This window comes from Lithobates pipiens, unplaced genomic scaffold (assembly GCF_037356315.1).
Source record: "Lithobates pipiens isolate NorthernLeopardFrog02 unplaced genomic scaffold, aLitPip1_a1.2 Scaffold_25, whole genome shotgun sequence".
Taxonomy (NCBI): Eukaryota; Metazoa; Chordata; class Amphibia; order Anura; family Ranidae; genus Lithobates; species Lithobates pipiens.
The window spans coordinates 208266013-208287089 of record NW_027507787.1 but is presented as its reverse complement, the minus strand read 5'-3'; the positions used below and the strand labels follow the sequence as shown (position 1 = coordinate 208287089).

The following is a 21077-nucleotide window of genomic DNA, read 5'->3' as shown; positions in this document are numbered from 1 at the left end:
GCGTAATGCAAAAAAAAAAGGTAATAAATGATACACTGGTAACAATTAATAAAATTAATCAAACAGTCCCTAGTAAAAAAAAAAGGTGCTTGTGCTATTGAAACAATATCCAGTGCTGTGACTTGAATAATAGATGGATAATTTGGTGCTTCTTAAGTGCTTTAAATAGGGTACCCCCCTAATAGATATGCACTCACCCCTGGGAGTGGACCAACTATCGCTAGTTAGGTCAAATGCGCGTGTGGGGCAACCCCTATGGATATCCTATGGACCATTGATTGGCAGCGGTGAATGTTCCTCATATAAATAGATATACCGTATATACTCGAGTATAAGCCGAGATTTTCAGCCTCTTTTTTGAGGCTGAAAGTGCCCCCTCGGCTTATACTCGAGTCACCGCTGTCTGACTGCTCGATCAGCGTATCGAGCAGACAGACAGCGGACATTCTAAAATTCAAAAGCCGCGCCTCCGCCTCCGCCTTCGCCTGTGATAGGCGGAACACTGAATTTCCCAGCAGTCAGTGTTCCGCCTATCACGGACATCCGCTCATCCTCGTACTACGGACGAGGATGAGACGATGTCCGTGATAGGCGGAACACAGGCTGCTGGGAAATTCAGTGTTCCGCCTATCACAGGCGAAGGCGGAGGCGCGGCTTTTGAATTTTAGAATGGCCGCCGAGAAGAGCGGCGATCCTGGAAGGACGGAGGAGGCTCGGGACGACGGCTCGGGACGGCGGCTCGGGACGGCGGCTCGGGACGGCGGCTCGGGACGGAGGCTCGGGACGGCGGCTCGGGACGGCGGCTCGGGACGGAGGCTCGGGACGGAGGCTCGGGACACAGGCTCGGGACACAGGCTCGGGACACAGGTAGGCTGGACACACACACAAGGCTGCACGGACACACACACACAGGGATGGATGGATGGATGGACACACACACAGGGATGGATGGATGGATGGACACACACACAGGGATGGATGGATAGATGGACACACACACAGGGATGGATGGATGGATGGATGGACACACACACAGGGATGGATGGATGGACACACACACAGGGATGGATGGATGGACGGACACACACACAGGGATGGACGGACACACACACAGGGATGGACGGACACACAGGGATGGACAGCCATATCTCACCCTCGGCTTATACACGAGTCAATAAGTTTTCCAGTTTTTTGGGGGTAAATTGGGGGCCTCGGCTTATATTCGGGTCGGCCTATACTCGAGTATATACGGTAATAGAAAAAGCCTCATTGCGCAGTACTGTTGATAAAGAGCTTTTTATTCCAAAAAATATAAAGATATTGAACTCACATTTTATTGTGACACACTTCCGCCTACACATTCAATCCGGAAATCAAGCATTTACTGAGCCAGCAGCTGCATCAATCAACCAGGTGGATTTCACAGATTTACTCAGATTTACTTAGTTCAATATCTTTATATTTTTGGAATAAAAAGCTCTTTATCAACGGTACTGCGCAATGAGGCTTTTTGTATTATATATATTCATATGAGGAACATTCACCGCTGCCAATCAATTGTCCAGAGGATATTCATAGTGCACATCTATTAGGGGGGCACCCTATTTAAAGCACTTAAGAAGCACAGAATAATCCACCTATTTTTCAAGTCACAGCACTGGATATTGTTTCACTAGCACAAGCACCTTTTTTTCACTGGGGACTGTTTGATTAATTTTATTAATTATTACCAGTGTATCATTTATTACCTTTTTTTTTTGCATTACGCGGTATACTTTTTATCATTTATTAATTGTTCACACCAATTTCACACTGCAGCTGCTTTAATTATGTGGTAAAGCAATTTGTTTTCTTTATCCATATTAACACATACATGAGGTTTTTTCACTTACTTTCATCCTTTGGTGCTTTGGTTTAGTTTCATATTTTTTTCATTTATTACCCGGATGTCATTTTTTTTTTTTTTTTTTTTAGCATTAAGTGCGGTATACTTTTTATCATGATGTTGTAGCACCCTCTAGTTAGGTAGGTGCTAGAGGTTAGATTTTTCTTTCGAGTAGGAAAATTTAGGCAGGCCTAGCTAGTACTTAGGCCAGTTTGTTTTTATTCTGGGCTGGAAGTGGCTCAGGGTAGGGCTGGGTGACTCACATGTAGCATCACTGTCACCTCCCTCTTCTTTCTAGAAGGTACTAGTAAGAGAGGAGGAGAGGAAAGGTGGAGCTGCCTGGGGTATTCCGAGGAGCCTTGACCAATCTCCAACTTGGATTGGCAGGCCTCCTTAAATACCCAGGGTCAGCCCTGCTGGGGAGGAGTTGTCGGGTGGAAGAGCTGGAGGGAGAGAGTGTGGAGCCTGTCAGGGCCCACAGAAAGCTCCCCAGTCTGGGGGGGGGGGGGTGATTTTGGGCCTGGGCTCAGGTGCAGCCAGGAGGAGAAGAGATACTGGAGGAGAGGCACATGAGAGGGCAAAGAGAGGACAGCGAGAAAGAGCACTGCTAAGAGATTCCAGAGGGGACAACTAGTCACAGCCAGGAGGGCTGGTGAGTGAAGCATAGTTGAGAGGACTGGGGAGGCACACCTAAGAGAACTGGGAGTTTGCAGTTTAAGATGAGTGCAGAACTGGAAAAGTGGACTGTGGGAAGGGCAGTGGAAAGAGGCAGCTGCAGCCGAAAGGGCTGGCAGGGCTTGAAGAGGGTTTACTAGGATCAGTAGGAGGCGTTACGGTCTGCAGCATGTGAAGTGCTGGAGGAGTAAGGGAAAAAAGTCTTAAGCAAGAGTTGTGCTGGAGAGAAGACTGGAGTGTATACAGGAGTGTATGTAGTAGTCCCAAGCAAATTATACTGAATCTTTCTGGGCATCCCATAATTTCCCTTTCCCATCCAAGGTCAATCTCTTCAATAATAAAAAAAAACAAAAAAACAAAGCTCATGTACTGTTCTGTTTCTGAGTGCCTGAGAGATGGATGCCGGGCTGGGTGACAGGTAAACCACAATATTCAGCTGGCCCTACGGGGGTTTGGCTACAATGTAAAAATATGGAACTGTTGACAGCTGAATAAATAGATGGTTATCAGTCTCTCATGGGTAGGAGGTTGGCTGAAAATGGCTGTAATTAATTTGTCTGTAGCATGGTTGTTGGCCCTTTAGGGCCATGCAGCAAGACATCTTTTCTGCCTGCAGATCAATGCCCTGCTTGTGATGGGCAATGCAGGGAGGAGGAAGGAGACACCTAATTGGCTGCAGCTCCCTTAGACATTTAGCCCCACCCACCAGTGCCAGGAAGTGTCCTCAATACACTAGGGGTGATAGCCATTTTGTGGAGGACTAAAAGAGGAATTCGTGTGGCTGTCTTTTAACCCTGCCCACTTGTGCCCTGGAAGAACCCAGGTTTGAGACAGAGAGAGCAACTTGTAGAGTGGGAGAGTGGGGACTTCGCTGCCAGGACTGTGCTGAGCTAGTTGTAAAAGGTTTCAAAATGAGTGCAATGTAAGAAAGAGCTGAAAAGAGCCTAGAGTGAATGAGCACTAAAAGGGTTTCTGCTGCTGGCTGGGCTGCAAGGTCTTTACCATGCTTCCAAGAGGCCATCTTCAATGGCCCTTCTGCTGGAGCAGTGGAGAAGAGAAGTCCCCCCCATGACAGAGATCAACCGATCAGACTGTCCTTAGATGAGACAACCAGGGAGACAGGGACTTTTAACCCACTAGCCATTGTGTGTTCTAAGCCCCCAGAGCTGATAAAATACAAACTGTGTTTAATTAACTGCTTTGTGGCCACAGCAGCTGGGGAATGACGGAGCTGAGCCCAAAAGTGATCAGGCAGATTTACAGTCCGTGAAATGATAATCTGCACCCTCCTTTAGGTGAAAAGGAGGGCACAAGAATAAAAACCAAACATTAAGCCCCTTGCACATGGGGGCTTCTAGCACTTGTGGTTCCTTGTGGGTATAACTCATTGACCCATTTGGCTGTACTCTTCTGCTCAGAACACTGCTTTGTGCTGGCTTAAGGTTTATGCTGGAGAGCTAAACTGCTGCAGGGAATGTCCCCAATGAATTGCTGTGTATGTTCTGAGTAGAGAGACTACAAGTGGCCCAGAGACTGTCATTAGCGGGGACAAGACTCCAGAGAAGGGTAAGGCTCAAGCTATGAGCAATATCAAGGACCTTTAGGGGTGAGACTACAAAATCCTGGTGCAGAGGACCATATAGTCTTACTGTTGAATGAATGCTGGTTTGAGGGGGCCCATCGTACCTTTCGCCGATCAGAACAAACTTCTGTAGTGAGAGACTTCTTGGCCAACTGAGTTTACTATTCTCAAATTTTATGCTCCAACAGGAAGACTAGGGGCCCTAACATTGGCTGGCTCTTTACAACCCTACTGGCCAGCAGCATAGATAGAGCCTTCTACTTACAGTTGGGCCATATACTTAGGAATTTGTTTCTCTGTAGCATTATTGTGTCCAGAAATTACTGTTGAGATTATTTCTGTGTTAGATTCTACAGTCAGTTATTAAATTTGTTGTAATTATTTAACCAGAACCTTCATCCACAGGGCTTAAAGCCTACTGCGCTACCATGTGTGTGTTGGCAGGTTTGGGGACAGGCAGGAAAAATCATCACTGTGGAAAGTCAGAAGGACCCATCTATCACGTTATTCCTCAGAGGGTAGCACTACATGTCTAAAAGATAATTATTAAGAAAGTGAATTTTTAGATGTTAAATTTCTTGCTTTTGGGCTTTAACACACAACCTTAACCCTAATACATAACACTTAATCAGTGAAAACCTAACACTAACCTTAGCTATAACCCAAATCAAGGACCTTTATACCAACATACTGTAGTTATTACCAATTTTATCTGGTATTTCCATGTTAGGATTGTTGCCAAAATCCTGGTCCATATGCCAAAAACTAACAAAAGCAGATTCTCAGAGCCAAACGTAACTTCTTCAACATTTACCAGGCCTTTTCAGATAAACTCTGATTTTTATATATATTATTTTGCAGAAAATATGTTACAAAATTAAAGCCAGTCGTGTAGAGATGTACTGTCGTGTCAGCCATATAACTGTGTGACCTGCTTCATTTTCTGTGTCCAGGGTGTCTATCTATAGCTCAAAATATGCAGGTTAGAAATTGGAAAACTATGATGCTAGATAGCAATTTAGACATGCTATACACAACAATTCAATTCTCCTATGGTATTTTAATATGTGCTTTTTCTTTCTGCAGGACACAGGTGGCATAAGTCGTGCAGTAACCGTGGAAGTTCCGATAAAGAGAACATGCCGTTACCAGAAATAGATGAAAACAACAAAAGCAAGGAAGTGTCTCAAGAAACAATGAGTCTGCAGGTAAATATATTAATGCCATTTTTTTATTTATGAAGATACTCACCCTTCAAAGAATGCTGCATTTCTTTGAACAGTAAACATTACTAATTTCATAAAAAATGCAGCATTGCTTACACTCATGACCCGAAACAATGTACTGGATTATTAAGCCCTGCAGCTGAATTTATTATATTGTATTCTTTATATGCATTTTTTTTACCAAGACGACTAGCTTACTTCTGAAAGAATATGTAAGTCACAAATGGGACCTGATTTATGAACAATGGAGCAAGGAAACCACAGTAAATATGAAGTGGTTGCCTTTAGCAATTAACATGTTTGCACAGAATGAGAAACAGAATCGCATTTATGAAAACACAAGGTAAAATAAAGCTTTTGGGATAGTATTTGATACTGCACAACAGGGCAATAAAACAATGTGTAAAATAATCATATTTAAAATTATTTTGCAAACAGTTTTTTTTTGTAGCTGTTTTTTCTAAGTTCCCTGTGTAAGCTCTGAGTCGTTTGTCATGCACAGGGCTCTGTCTCTGCCTACATGTGACTGTGTTGGGCCTGACAGCTGCTTTGGTGCCCAACACTGCATCATGCGACGGAGTGGTAATCATATGCTTCTTCTTTACAAAGTGGGGGGGGGGGGGGGGGGACAAACAGAAGTACAGGCAGCAAGAGACAGTTAAGTGAACCTGTCTCTTTGCTCAGCATTGTCAAAGCACAGTTTCACTTTACAGCTCAGGTCTTCACTTTCTTTTACACATTTAGTAATGGTTCAAAAAAAGAAAAAACATACTTTCCTGGCACAGCATGAAGTGCTGTGCCAGAATTTCCTGGTAGAGGACTGCGATGACTTTGGACTTGATAAAACACAGTGAACCAACACCAGCGGATGACATGGCTCTCCAAATCATCACTGACTGTGAAAACTTCACACTGGAACTCATACAACTTGGATTATGTGCTTCTCCACTCTTCTTCCAGACTCTGGGACCTTGATTTCCAAATGAAATGCAAAGTTTTCAAAAGTCTGTGACAATTTGGGGAGAGATGTCATCTGCTGGTGTTGGTCCACTGTGTTTTATCAAGTCCAAAATCAGCGTAGCCCTCTACCAGGAAATTCTAGAGCACTTCATGCTTCCCTCTGCTGACCAGCTTTATGGAGATGCTGAATTCATTTTCCATCAGGACTTGGCACCTGCCCCACGCTGCCAAAAGTACCAATACCTTGTTTACTGATCATGGTATCACTGAGCTTGATTGGCCAGCAAAGTCGCCTGACCTGAACCCCATAGAGAATCTGTGGGGTATTGTGAAGAGGAAGATGAGAGACACCAGACCCAACAATGCAGATGATCTTAAGGCTGCTATCAAAGAAACTGGGCTTCTATAACACCTCAGCAATGCCACAAGCTGATCACCTCCATGTCACGCCACATTGATACAGTAATTCATGAAAACGGATCCCTGACCAAGTATTGAGATCATACTATACTGTACATGGACATACTTTCCAGTAAGCCAACATTTCTGTATTAAAAATACTTTTTTTTATTGGTCTTATGTAATATTGTAGTTTTCTGAGATACTGAATTTGGGGTTTTCACTAGCTATAAATGAGGTAACGCTTTACTTTGCAAAGAATATTCAATCACACGCAAGACTCCCCTCATTTACTAAGATCTAGAGGAACTGCACATTGCAGTGAACAGTATGTTTCCTTCAGTGGATCAACCCCTATATATTACAGAGAATAGGATAGAGGATGGGTTTGAGGCAACAGTCTGCTGTTTAGGCAATAAATAGACTTATAATTTGGCGTCCGAAGATACAACTAGAAGAGCTAATTAGACTCCTTGATATAACACAAGAAGGGGGTGCTGGACACAGGATGGCTCTGAATTTCTGACTTGATCAACAGATATTTTTGTACTCATCAAACAGATTTAAGTAGTGTGATATACTAATTACACGATGAAATGTCCTAGCCAGGTTTGTTATATCCCTATATGTACAGTAGATCTTTGAAATTATTATATCTTCCTGGAGTGAATGTTTCAGAAAAACCCTGCCAGTTTCTTTGTAGATCTGCACAGTTTACAGTAAAAAGGAAATGTACACATCAAAAGGAAAATCAAGAAGGTCTTAATAATCAGGTGTATATTTGCATACATTTTATTTTATTTTAACAGGAAGCTCTAGAACACCACAGACCAGACTTTATTTGTAATTCCCAAGAACGTGTCCACAAACTGGAGCTCATGGCACGACAGAGAAAAAAACAGAAGCAAGAAGTGCCAGGGTCAAGACTTCAAGAAAAAACAATTCACCTAAGAAAGAAAGTGTTCACTGTTCCCCATCCTCTAAGTGGTTAGTACATCAGATATATACATTTTTATAGGCTTATCCAAATAGTAGTATAAGCTAGGTTATTGACTCCATGGATACAATGGCTTTTGGGTTCATAGGGTTTTTAAAAGAAAAATAACAAACATGTTATACTTCCCTCCTCTGTGCAAGGGTCAATGGCTCCTGCTGCTATCAATCTTGCCAAAGAGGACCCGACACAGTGGGTGGAGCTGCTGTGCTCATCCCCGTTGCTGGAAAGATCGGGTTCAGGTAAGTAAAAGGGGGACTCTGGTGGTTCCTGCACTAAAGAAGGCTTTTCACATTAATGCATAAAATGCATTCAGTATAAAACCTCAAGGGTTTCAACCCCTTTAAGCACTTTTTTACAGGCTCAACAGTCAACAAGAAGTGGGAGTATAGCTTTCCAATGTGAAGGAAATTCAATCTTAGACAGTTTGTTCCAGTAAAAAAAAAAAAAGTCCCCATTAAAACTGTACCCTCTATTCCTGTTTTGGTGGGTCAAAATTTTGGACTTACCCTCACTTTTATTCTCTATGGCATTGGTGATCAGGGCTTTTGCATGAAGCAAATCTATTTAACAAGAACACATACAGCAATAAAAACCTGTCAGTGGTTTAATGCATCTCACCACTCTATTCAAATATTAAAAAGAAAGATTTATCCTTTGTTAAACTTTAAGTCTAAGGCTGCTTTCACACTGGGGCGGTATTCAGGCGTTACAGCGCTAAAAATAGCGCCTGTGTAACGCCTGAAAAAAACCGGCCCCTTTAACTCCAGTGTGAAAGCCGGAGGGCTTTCACACTGGAGCGATGCGCTGGCAGGACGGTGAAAAAAGTCCTGCTAGCCGCATCTTTGCAGCGGTGAAGGAGCGGTGTATTCACCGCTCCTATACCGCTCCTACCCATTGAAATCAATGGGACACCACGGCAATACCGCCGGCAAAGCGCCGCTGCAGCGGCGCTTTGCGGGCGGGTTTAACCCCTTTTCGGCCGCTAGCGGGGGTTAAAACCACCCCGCTAGCGCCCGCACACCGCCGCTAAACCGCCGACGCCGCTCCCGCCCCAGTGTGAAAGCAGCCTTATGCCTGGTACGCATCTTAACATAGTTACATAGTTAGTCTGGTTGAAAAAAGGCAAACGTCCATCTAGTCCAACCAATAAAAGGGGGGAAAAAAATCCTAATAAAGAAAAAAAAAATCATACAATTCTTTATACACAATCCTATACCCGTAGTTGATCCAGAGGAAGGCAAAAAAAAACAGCAAGCCTTGAACTAATTTGCTCCAGCAGGGGAACAAATTCCTTTCTGATCCCCCAAGAAGCAATTGGATATTCCCTGGATCAACTTTACCTATAAGTGTTAGTATCCAGTTATTATGTACATTTAGGAAATAATCCAGGCCTTTTTTAAAGCAACCTACTGAGCTGACCAGAACCAACTCTTGAGGGAGTCTATTCCACATTTCCGTTCAAATATTTTATTGAAGGTAGTAAGAAGTTCTACATAACAAAAAAAATCTAACTATAATTATCTCCAAGAGAAAGGGGACAAAATAGGATGTACAATGTCAGGGCAATGACAGGGACGCAGCCCGCATAAACAAGCCATATAGGTTAGTGTTGGAAAAAGGGATGGGGTTTATATACACAAAATAGCACAGATGTCCAACAATATGGTTTATCAAAGAAGCAACATAGTATCTGAACCAGAAAGTCAGGATAAAAGTGCCCTGGTATAAAGCAGAAGGAAATTGAGGTATTCAAGGACTTGTGATAGAGGAGCAAAAAAAGAAAAGATGACTATCGCATGCTTTTAAAACTTGGGTGTGATGAGACCTATCATAAGTGGCTGGAGACCTGTCAGTAGGCCGGTCAGTACCTTTAAGGAAGACACATGGGAAAACAAAACTAGTTTAATAAAAATTAGGGCAAAGAGAAAAAGAGAAGAAGAATAAAGAAAAAAGGAAGGTCAGACAGAACACAGGGGAAAGGCGAATGCCGGGGGAGAGGGGGGGGGGGGGGGGGTTGGTGGGCCCTTACATTGGGGTTATCAGACTGCGATGAGACAATTCAGGGAGAAAGTAAGGTGGTATCAAAGTGAGCAGGGAGGAAATGATCCACCCAAGTTTTCCACAAGCATTCGTATTTTTTGACCCTATCTAGGAGAACTGCTTCAACCTTGGTGTGTATCATTGCTCTGGTAATTCTATTTTTAGTTTCCATGACATTGAGATGGGGATTTTTCCAGGCCTTTGCAATAGTTTGCTTTGTAGTGGTGGTAACCTGCAGGAGAAGTTTAAATTGTAGTTGTGTCACAGCTAAGGGTTTTTTATTGAGTAAAGCCGTGGTTGGATTAGGGTCTAAAGTATTTCCGGAAAGGGAGGAAAGAATACAAAAAATTTCAGCCCAAAATAATTGAGCTAGTGGACGGGTCCAACAAATGTGGAGGTGAGTGTCTTTATCTGAGGAGCCTCAGAAGCAGTTTTGTGGGTTGAATGAATGACATTTAGCAATCCGGACAGAGACTAGGTACCACTGCATCAGAACTTTGTAGTTTATTTCTAGGGCCAAGTCTATTCTACATTTTCACAGCTCTTACTGTGAAGAAACCTTTCTGTATTTAAAGAGTAAATCTCTTTTCCTCTAGACGTAAAGAGTGCCCCCTTGTCCTTTGTGATGACCTTAAAGTGAATAACTCAACACCAAGTTCACTATATGGACCACTTATGTATTTATACAAAGTGGTCATATCCCCCCTTGAGCTCCTCGTCTCAAGACAGAAGAAAATTCAGTTCCTGTAGTCTTTCCTCATAGCTGAGCGCCTCCATGCCACTTATCCGTTCGGTTGCCCTTCTCTGCACTTTCTCCAGTTCCCTGATATAATTTTTTTGAACTGGTGCCCAAAACTGAACTGCATATTCCAGATGAAGTCTTACTATTGCTTTGCACAGGGGCAAATATATATATATATATATGTAATATCTGCTATCCATACCTCCCTTAACACAAGAAAGGACTTTGCTTGCTTTGGAAACTGCAGCTTGGCATTGCATGCTATTATTGAGCTTATGATCTACCAAGACACCCAGATGTTCAGATTTTTATTTTCGTTCGATCCAGATACCTGAACAAAAAAAAACCGGAATAGATTGATGTACTAACGATATGATGTTAGTACATCGATCTCCCTGCTGTGCTATTGGCTGCAGGCACTGACCGGATGGCAATTAGCTGCTGGTTTTCCAGCATGGTCATTTGACGGAAGCCGGTCATGAGATTGGCTTCTGTCAGACAAGGAGCTATACACATGGGTAAAATGTCAGCTGGTTTCTCCTGTACCGACTGATTTCAGCCGATATGCAGTCCGTGTGTACGGTACGTAAGAATACTTTATGGACTAAGAACTTGTTTGCATTTTTGGTGGGGAGTGAAGTAAAAATAGGTATTTGAGCTGCAGTTTTACTGCTCCCGGATCCTCCCAAAGGCTGCAAAGAAAGACGGATGGGGTTGTACATACCGTATGTAATGGCCATAATGCTTTACTTCACAGCCATGGCAGAAATTGTACCACCTGTCGCGTTCAGTGGACAGTACTACCACCAAACCAGACCCATTCAAGTGAAAATGGCTGTGCAGCAACAGCCCTGAAGTGCACATGAATGCAGCACAGTGGTGGGGGATTTTAAAGGTCAAAGTAGATGTTGAGGAGGGGAAATATTGCCTCCCAGCCATCTGCCAACTGTACTCCTAAAAGTGATCTACTCCGGCCTGCAAGTACACAAATGTAAACCAGGCCTTAGCCCAACTGAATTACAACAGTAGGTAAACTGTCTACATACACAAAATGATACAACCCAACCAGAAAATTAAAGTGTTACTAAACCCAGGACCTTGCATTCACTATATCTGGTCTCCCAGAGTACACAGAACATTGAAATGCAATTATTTTAGTAAATATAAACGGCTAAGTACCTTTTCTCATCAGCAGTATACAGCAGTCTTGGCATTTATATCAGTGTCTGGTTAAAGCTTGTAGGAGGAGTTTTCATTCTCCTCTGACTGTCCTATGAGGCCGCATGACCCCTGACCCTCTGTCTGGACAGTGCTGATTGGCCCTGTGCTGATCCCAAGAAAAGGAAACTCTCTAGCAATACATACCAAACTGAGCAGAAGCGTGACTCCAAAGGCTCCATTGTATTGGGAGATGAATTGGGGGCAGTGGAAGAAGGGGAGGATCAGAGAAGACAGGATCAAAAATCCTTTTTTTTTTACACAATGTGGAGGATTAACCTCTTAGGTCCCACAGTGAGTATAACAAGCATGCTTTACTGCATATACAGACTGATTTTACTGTTGAAGGTTTAGTAACACATTAAAGAACAAATATTAGCTATCACAAAAGGATTTCTATAAGCATAACATAAGCATTAAAAACTTTGTGCAAGAAAGTAAAGGGGGAAAAAAAAACGTTTTCTTTTTACCATTAAAACTATGGGGGTTATTTTTACGAAAGGCAAATCCACTTTGCACTACAAGTGCAAACTACAAGTGCAGTCACTGTAAATCTAAGGGGAAGATCTGAAATGAGGGGAAGCTCTGCTGATTTTATCATCCAATCATCTGCAAGCTAAAATGCTGTTTTTATTTTCCTTGCATGTCCCCCACGGATCTACAGCGACTGCACTTCCAAGTGCACTTGCAGTGCAAAGTGGATTTGCCTTTAGTAAATAACCCCCGATGCGCTTACTGAAACAGGAGGAAATGCAGCCTTTTATGTACAGTAGATCACATCTTCTGGACCAGAGGCCCATTGACACGAGTGATATACCACTAGCTTATGGTGGATAAATTAGATATATTAATTCTGCTTTTACTTTGAAATAAGAATACAGAAAAAAAAAACCTTCAAGGCCTCATTAAGCAAGTATATAATAAACATTTTCTCCTGGATATTGTGCTGACAATTCAGCAAAAATGCAGATGTGATCCCTCTGTGCTGAGTCAACATACTACCCGTTCCCTCTATAGGCATTGTCTCAGGAATTTCAAGCAAAGGATAAAAGCATTAGGCAAAACTGCTAATGTGCTCAGAGAGGCAGAACACACCGTGTAGGTGTGAGGTATGTGTAAAGTCGTTTCATATTGCTGCAGGCTAATGACTCTTCTCTTATTTTATATCTCTTTTTCAGAAATAATTGTCTAGGAATTAAGTTTTCTTTTTAGACTAGACTGCAATTTCAGCAAGTGGTTTTCACAAAAACGTTGGGTAATGTAATACATCTGGCATTGGTCTCAAAGCCCTAGAACAATTATGAACCTTTATACGTCTCTGTGTCCCAGTAATAAGCAATACGCTATTTTTTTTATTAAGAAGAGCGATTGTATTTGTTTGGAATGTCCATATGTAATCAATAAAACGCATTGTGCCTCAGCATATTTTACAATGTAACAGTGACAGAATTTCCACATTATAACGTTTCCGTGTGTGGCTCCTTTTTCACATCACGTCACCCTTTTAGGGCAGCGTGGTGAACAGCCACTCACAATGTTAGAGGGTCACTTGCAAATCACACTATTAAATCTGCCACTAAATATGACTGTCTCTATTGCAAAGCTATTCGGAAAAAATGCTAGTCGCCTGGCTCCCACTCTGAACCTCTTGCTTCAGTATCTTAAAGTGGTTGTCATTACCTTACATATACCCAGTGAAGTGACTGGCCTCCGGTGATTCATAGAGATTAAACAAATCTTCATACATAAGTTATACCTATATACATATACCTTTTTATCTGTCTTCTCTTCTCTATATCCAGTCGAAGTCCAGAATTTATAAAGCTTGTCTGAGCTGTCAGAAAACAAAGCTGAAATTATAATCTGCAGACCTCAGTGAGGATAGCTCTGAGAGCTGATTGGAGGGAAGGGACACACACCCACTTCACACAGGAACAGAGCTGTGGCTGTCAATCAGCAGGAGGTCCCTCCCATGTCACCATTTTTCTCTTGGTGTCAGGAAAATTTGTCAAAAGTGATTCATGCTGACAGCAGAGGAATGAAGCATCAGACAGAAATGACACTTAGGGGATATTTACAGAAGGCAAATCCACTTTGCACTGCAAGTGCACATAGAAGTGCAGTCACTCTAAATCTAAGGGGTAGATCTGAAATGAGTGGAAGCTCTGCTGATTTTATCATCCAATCATGTACAAGGTAAAATGCTGTTTTTTATTTTCCTTGAATGTCCCACTCAGATCTACAGCGACTTTACTTCCAAGTGCACTTGCAGTGCAAAGAGGGTTGCTAAATACTTGTTTTTTTGTTTTTGTTTTTTTCTAAATAACAAACATATATTTCTTACCTCCATTGTGCAGTTGGTTAAGCACATAGTGGCCCCAATCCTCCTCTTCTGGGGTCCCTCAGCTGCGCTTATAGTTCCTCCTCTTCTCAAGTGCCCCGTCGCAGAAGCGCTGTCCGTAGGGACACTCGTGCGGGCACGCTCCTGAGTTCTGCTTCTATTGACACAGAAAGCAGGACTCAGCACCACCCCCTAGCGCCCTCGTCATTGGATTTGATTGACAGAAGGGAGAGCCAATGGCTGCATAGCTATCAATCTATCCAATCAGGACACGAGACACCAGCTACAGCAGAATTTAGCTGATTTGTATACTCTTACCATGTCAGTGATTCAGGAACTAGTGATCTAACTACTATCTAATCCATATTTCTGTCATTTATGTAATCATTGATATATCATGAAATTTTATTTTTTTAAATAATTTACTTGGATATCATCTTCTTGCCACTCCTGTATAGCAGAACTCACATGGTGGGAGAATGAAGCAGCACAAAGAGCTGCAGGTGTGCTGCAGCACACGGGACAAGGATGAGCTCATCAGTCTGCTTCTTCTCTTTCCACTACCCAGTCACAGGCTGATAAAAGAACATGTACATGAAAGTCAAAGGTTTCATTTTAGCCAAAGAAATTGAACCTGAGCTATAAAAATTTGGTTACACACTAAGAGCCCGTTCACACAGGAGCAAATCAGGATCCGACTTCAGGTCACCCCAAGTCGCGCTGTTGAGAAAATCAATGTTAGTTAATGGAGCTGTCTTAATGTACACTACAGCAGTCTCTCCGACTTCAAAAAAAAGATTCCTGTACTACTTCAATCCGACTTCTAGACGACCTGTACCCATTGATTTCAGTGGAAGTCGCCTCCAAGTCTGATCTCCATCTATATTGAAGTGACAATGTCGCCTCTCTCACAGAATAATCAGCTCTCGAGGGGGAACTCCACGCCAAATTTTAGATAAAAAAACGGCATGGGTTCCCCCTTCAGGAGCATACCAGGCCCTTAGGTCTGGTATAGATTTTAGGGGAAACTCCCCTACACCGAAAAAAATGGTGTGGGGGTCCCCCCAAAATCCATACAAGACCTAAGGGCCTGGTATGCTCCTGGAGGGGGAACCCATGCCAGTTTTTTATTGAAAATTTGGCTTGGAGTTCCCCCTCGAGAGCTGGAAGAAGAACTGGAGAGCGGGAGACGACGCCGGAGAGCAGGAGAAGAGGCTGGACACCGGGAGAAGAGGCCAAACAGAGCGGAGAAGTTGGAATAAGACCCCCGAAGTTGGAAGAAGACCCCCGTAGCTGATTAATAAATTACTTTAAAAACCTGTGTTGTGGTTTTTTTTATTGACACTTTTTCCCCCAGGTGAATGGGTAGGGGTACATTGTACCCCATACTAATTCACATAGGGTGGGGGACCGGGATCTAGGGGTCCTCTTATTAAAGGGGGCTCCCGGATTGTGATAAGCCCCCCGCCCACAGACCATGACAACCAAAGGCCAGGGTTGTTGGGAAGAGGCCCTTGTCCTCGTGCATGCTCAGATAAGGGTCTGGTATGGATTTTGGGGGGACCCCCACACCGCTTTTTCGGCCTGGTATTCTCCTGGAGGGGGAACCCATGCCGATTTTTTATTTAAAATTTGGCGCGGAGTTCCCCCTCGAGAGCTGATTATTCTCTGATTGGCCAAAGCCAAAGTCGCATGGCCTGGGGCGACTTAAATTTGTGTTGTGAGTCACCCCAAGTCGTGATGAAAGTTGCTCCAAGTCGCGCCGTTATTCATACTCAAGTCGTGTCCAAGTTGCCTCCAAAAGTCGCTCTGGAAGTCGTGTTGCCCCTGTGTGAACCGGCTCTTAGGGCCTGATTTACTAAAACTGGCGAGTGCAAAATCTGGTGCAGCTGTGCATGGAAGCCTCTAGCTTCAGCTTGTTCAATTAAGCTTTAAAGGGGTTGTAAAGGCAGAAGGTTTTTTTATCTTAATGCATTCTATGCATTAAGATAAAAAACCTTCTGTGTGAAGCAGCCACCCTCCGGCACCCCCTAATACTTATTTGAGCCCCCTCTCTCTCCAGCGATGTCCACGAGTGTCTCGGCTGTTCAAGACGCTGCTCCTGATTGGCTGAGACACAGCAGCGGCGCCTTTGGCTCCCGCTACTGTCAAAGTCAGTCAGCCAATCAAGAGAGAGAGGAGGTGGAGCCGGGCCCGTGTCTGAATGGACACAGAGAGCTGTGACTCGGTTCGGGTGCACCCATAGCAAGCTGCTTGCTGTGGGGGCACTGAACAGGAGAGAGGGGCCAGGAGCACAGAAGAGGGACCCGAGAAGAGGAGGATCCCAGCTGTTCTGTTACAAATCCACTGCAACAGAGCAGGTGAGTATAACATGTTTGTTTATTTTTATAGGAAAAAAAAAACAAGACTTTACAATAGACATGTGCAAAAGGAAAAAATTTGTTTAGTTTAGTTTCATTTTAATTCGTTAATTCATTAATTTTGTTTAGTTATATTCGTTAACTTCCTTAAATTCGTTTTTGGATTTCGTTTAGTTTTCTACCGAATTAGAAAAATCGGCCACATTCGAAAAATATTTCAACCAAATTCGAAAATATTTCTACCGGATTCGAAATGATTTCAACATGATTCGAAATTATTTCAACCGCATTCGAAATTATTTCAACATGATTCGAAATTATTTCAACCGCATTCGAAATGATTTCAACATGATTCGAAATTATTTCAACCGCATTCGAAATGATTTCAACATGATTCGACATTATTTCAACCGCATTCGAAATTATTTCAACCGCATTCGAAAATATTTTATGACCCGACTTTAGGGCCATGTATCTCGGGGTCACTTGGTGCTAGAAACTCCAAATTTGGATATGTTGTAGTGCAAGTACTATTGTGTTTGCATACCAAATTTGGGGTTTCTAGCTATAAGTAACCTCGAGATATCTGGCCCCAAAATTGGGTCGCAAAATGTCATTCTCTGCTGCAGAAAAGTGCTTGACATTTTGTGACCCGAATTTGGGGCCACGTATCTCGGGATCACTTGGTGCTAGAAACTCCAAATTTGGTATGCAAACACAATAGTACTAGCACCCCGAGATACATGGCCCTAAAGTCGGGTCACAAAATATTTTCAAATGCGGTTGAAATAATGTCGAATCATGTTGAAATCATTTCAAATGCGGTTGAAATAATGTTGAATCATGTTGAAATCATTTCGAATGCGGTTGAAATAATTTCGAATCATGTTGAAATCATTTCGAATACGGTATTGAGTCGAATTTCGGCCGAATTCGGTTGAATTCCTTAGCATTGTAATTCGGTAATTTGGATGCATCCGAATGTCCGAATAATGAAAATTCGTCCGAATTTCGAATCGGAACGAAACGAAATACACATGTCTACTTTACAATCACTTTAGCAATAAGACCTGGAAGCTGATTGGTTTCTATACAGAGCTGCACCAGATTTTGCACGCTTCAGTTTTAGTAAATTAACCCCATAGTATATTATTCAGGCCATTTCAGCCAAGTTCAAGCAGCTTTCAGTCTTTAATATTTACAATTATTAAAGAAAAGAAGGCAAATTACTATTATTGAATTTGAATAATCCAGAAACCTCAATCGATTTTATAGATTAGTATGAATATGCTGAAAGAAAAATTAATCAAAAATTGAAACAACATCAAGCAATCTTATAGAATGCAATCAGATTTTCCACTACATTCATTCGGAGATTCTTCAACCAAATCACCCAAAAATCAATCAAAAATAGTGGATTATTTGATTTACTATTAATGGAAAACTGAATCCCAATCGAGAATGAATGATCAGATTACTATGTGTAAGGCCAGCAGGAAGGTATAAAAGTCAGTTCACTCAACCACTGCTATATAAATGGGTCAGTAACCTGGAAGGTACTGAGTAGTAACCAGGAGCAAAAAAAATGAATTTGGAGAAGGCTGAGAGCAATAAGAGTTACTTTTTTGAGTATTTTCTTTATTTTAAACTATAATTTAGTGTCACTTTAAATGTCATTAGTGACATTAGTGAAGCTTCTAACTGCCATCAACGTATGCACAAAGACAAGTTTCTGTCTTTGCATGAGCCAGAAAAATGAACCTAATATAAAGGAAGCAACATACACAGCGGGGGCATTCTTATTCCTAAGACAATGACCATATTGATTTCCATAGCTCTTAAATGCAATATCCAGCTTTTCAGTTGGGATACCTTTTCAAGTAAAGCAGTGCAAAGCGTAATGCAAATTAATGAAGCTCAGTAAATCATTGTAACAATACATCAGTACATAATAATTCTTATTTGTTACCGTATTGTAATAAAGATATTTGCACATCCTCATTGCTCTAATAATTTAGCCCCAAAGTATTAGTGTAGCATAATCTACTATCATTACTATTAAACAATTGACAGCTCTTCCTGTAGGCCAGGCGCATTGTTGTCACCAGGGACATGCAGTTAGGGAAGAACATAAAAAAACAAACCAACAAAATGATTGAGCTTCAAGGGCCGTAACTCGGCATTCTGGGGTTTACAGAGGCTGAAGTCCTACCCCACCACTTGTCAAAATTTGGGGCTCCTGTCACCTATAGTTCCCGGAGATACGGGGCTTCTTGCACAGCCTGTCAGAAGCTACGTACAAAGCGGCCAGTTTAAATACAAGCTGGCACACTCTGTTTGCAGCAGACTGAGAGGATGAGTTCACAGTGCCTCTCCTCACTTCTTGTCAGAGGCACTGAGCTTAATGGACAGCTTGGAGCCTTGAACCAATGGTAAAGCACCATTGGAACAAGCTGTCCAATAAAAATGCTGCAGTGGAGGCTCGCCTCTCACTGCAGTGTCATAAAAGGGGGCATGTGTCTAAAAGACACATGCTTCCTTCCAGCCCAGCCCTCTTAAGTAGAAGGGAAAAACATGGGTTTATTGGTACCCACAATCCCATGTTTTTCTCACACAGTTAAGAGGGAGAATGAGAATCTGCTGACTGCTGAAAGGGTACTGTAATAACATCTAGCATAATAATATATGATTTAGCTTGATTCAAACATAATAATTTATTATTTATCTATTTACTGTGAAATTACTGGTTGGAAGTTATAACTTCAAACTTCAGTAATTTGTTCATTAAGCCACCTGCTTGAGTACAGTTTTTGAAAATATAGTAAATTACCTTAAAAACAATATATAATTATTAATTGCATATTGCTCACTTATGGTAATTAGCCACTTGCCATTCAGGCCAATTCTGACACTTCTCTCCTACATGTAAAAATCATAATTTTTTTTGCCAGAAAATTACTCAGAACCCCCAAACATTATATATATTGTTTTAGCAGACACCCTAGGGAATAAAAACACATTGTGGTAAATGAAAGTGCACTGGAGATGTGAAGGGACATACATTCAGTAATGAGTCTGTATCAGGTCGTTAGGTGGCATTTGCTAGCAAAGAAATAGGAATCTTAGAAGCCCCACCAGACAGGTTAGCCATGGATTAGAGCCAAGGGGGATGGCAGCAGGAGAGCAAAGGGGTCATCCATGCCCCTGGCACCCCTAAAGGGATCATCCTGTGCCAAGGGGGGATCCCCCCATCCACCACCTCAGCCCCACCTCAAAGCCTTCAAAAGAACTATCACTGGGGGCGTTAACATCTGGTAACCACTTATGGAAAACTAAACAGACCAATAAGATTGCATTGCTGCAAAAAATTACCAAGACAAGATATATGTAGATATGGAGCATCTCCAGTAGTTAAGCTATCTGAAGTAAGGTGAGAAGGGGAGAGGAGAAGATAATAGAAGGAAAAGAAGAAAAAGTGTTTGTGCCAATCACTAGGCTGTGGGGGGAATGTTGGCTGGGGAGAATACCGGGGGGTGAATGAAACATCTACAAAGAGGGCCCAAGGTTCCCATATATTTTCAAATTTCTGAGTTGTGTCCGCTTGAATACTTGCTAATTGTTCCTGGGACATTATCCAGGAAATTTTACGTTTTGCAGCCGCTATAGAAATTTTGGGCTGTTTCCAGGCCCTGGCAATAGTGCGCTTTGCTCCTAGTAGAATAAAGTGAATCCATTTTTGTTTAGGCTTGGGGGTATGTGGGATATGGGCATTAAGTAAGGCAACTGATGGGGACCTGGGGACCCTGCAGTTGGTAACCTTAGATATAAGGTTAAAAATTTTGTTCCAGAATGAGCGAATTCTAGGACACTTGCACCAAATATGCGCCATTGAGCCCAGGATTTGGGAGCCCCTGAAACATAGTGGGTCTGCTGAGGGGTAAATTGACGCAAATCTGGTGGGGGTTAGGTACCATCTAGTTAGAACCTTTAAGCTGGCCTCAATCAGGGAATGGTTTAGGATTCCTTTTGCCGCATACACACGATCGGACTATCCGGTGGACTTAGTCCGGCGGACAAACCTCCAGACTTTGAAGCGGAGGTCCGCCGGACTTTCCGAACGAGCGGACCTGCCCACACACGACCAGATTTTTCCAGCGGACTAGGTGCGGTGGACAAACTGACGTTCTATGGCCGGACTTTTGAAATGAACAGACTTGCCCACACACTCAGGAAAGTCCGTTCATTTTGAATGCGGCTCCAGGTAGACAGGACTAGCGAAGGAAGGATTGACACCTCGCTGGCCCCATCATCTGGTATGGACTTAAAGGGGAAGCCCTACGCTGAAAAAACTGCGTTGGGGTCCCCCCCAGGTCCATACCATACCCTTATCCAAACACGTAGCCCGGCTGGTCAGGAAAGGGAGTGGGGACGAGCGAACGCCCCACCCTCCCTGAGCCGTATCAGGCTGCGTCCCCTCAACATGGAGAGCACCTTGGCCCCATGTTGATGGGGACTAGGGCCTCTTCCTGACAACCCTGGCCATTGGTTGTTGGGGTCTGGGAGTGGGGGCTTATGAGGGGGCCCCCAGATACTGGCCCCCCACCATATATGAATGAGTATGGGGTAAAATGTACCCCTACCCATTCACCTGG

At 42.8% G+C, this 21077-nt stretch overlaps 1 protein-coding gene across 1 annotated transcript in view; it reads left to right on the top strand.

The window, feature by feature from the left end:
• The window catches only part of CUNH10orf90 (chromosome unknown C10orf90 homolog), a 323122-nt gene that overhangs the window by 193878 nt on the left and 108167 nt on the right, over positions 1-21077 (top strand). The window contains exons 5-6 of the mRNA XM_077455509.1: positions 5229-5350; positions 7537-7714. Of these exons, the coding sequence (XP_077311635.1) occupies positions 5229-5350; positions 7537-7714 (300 nt within the window). The remainder of the gene's footprint in view (positions 1-5228; positions 5351-7536; positions 7715-21077) is intronic.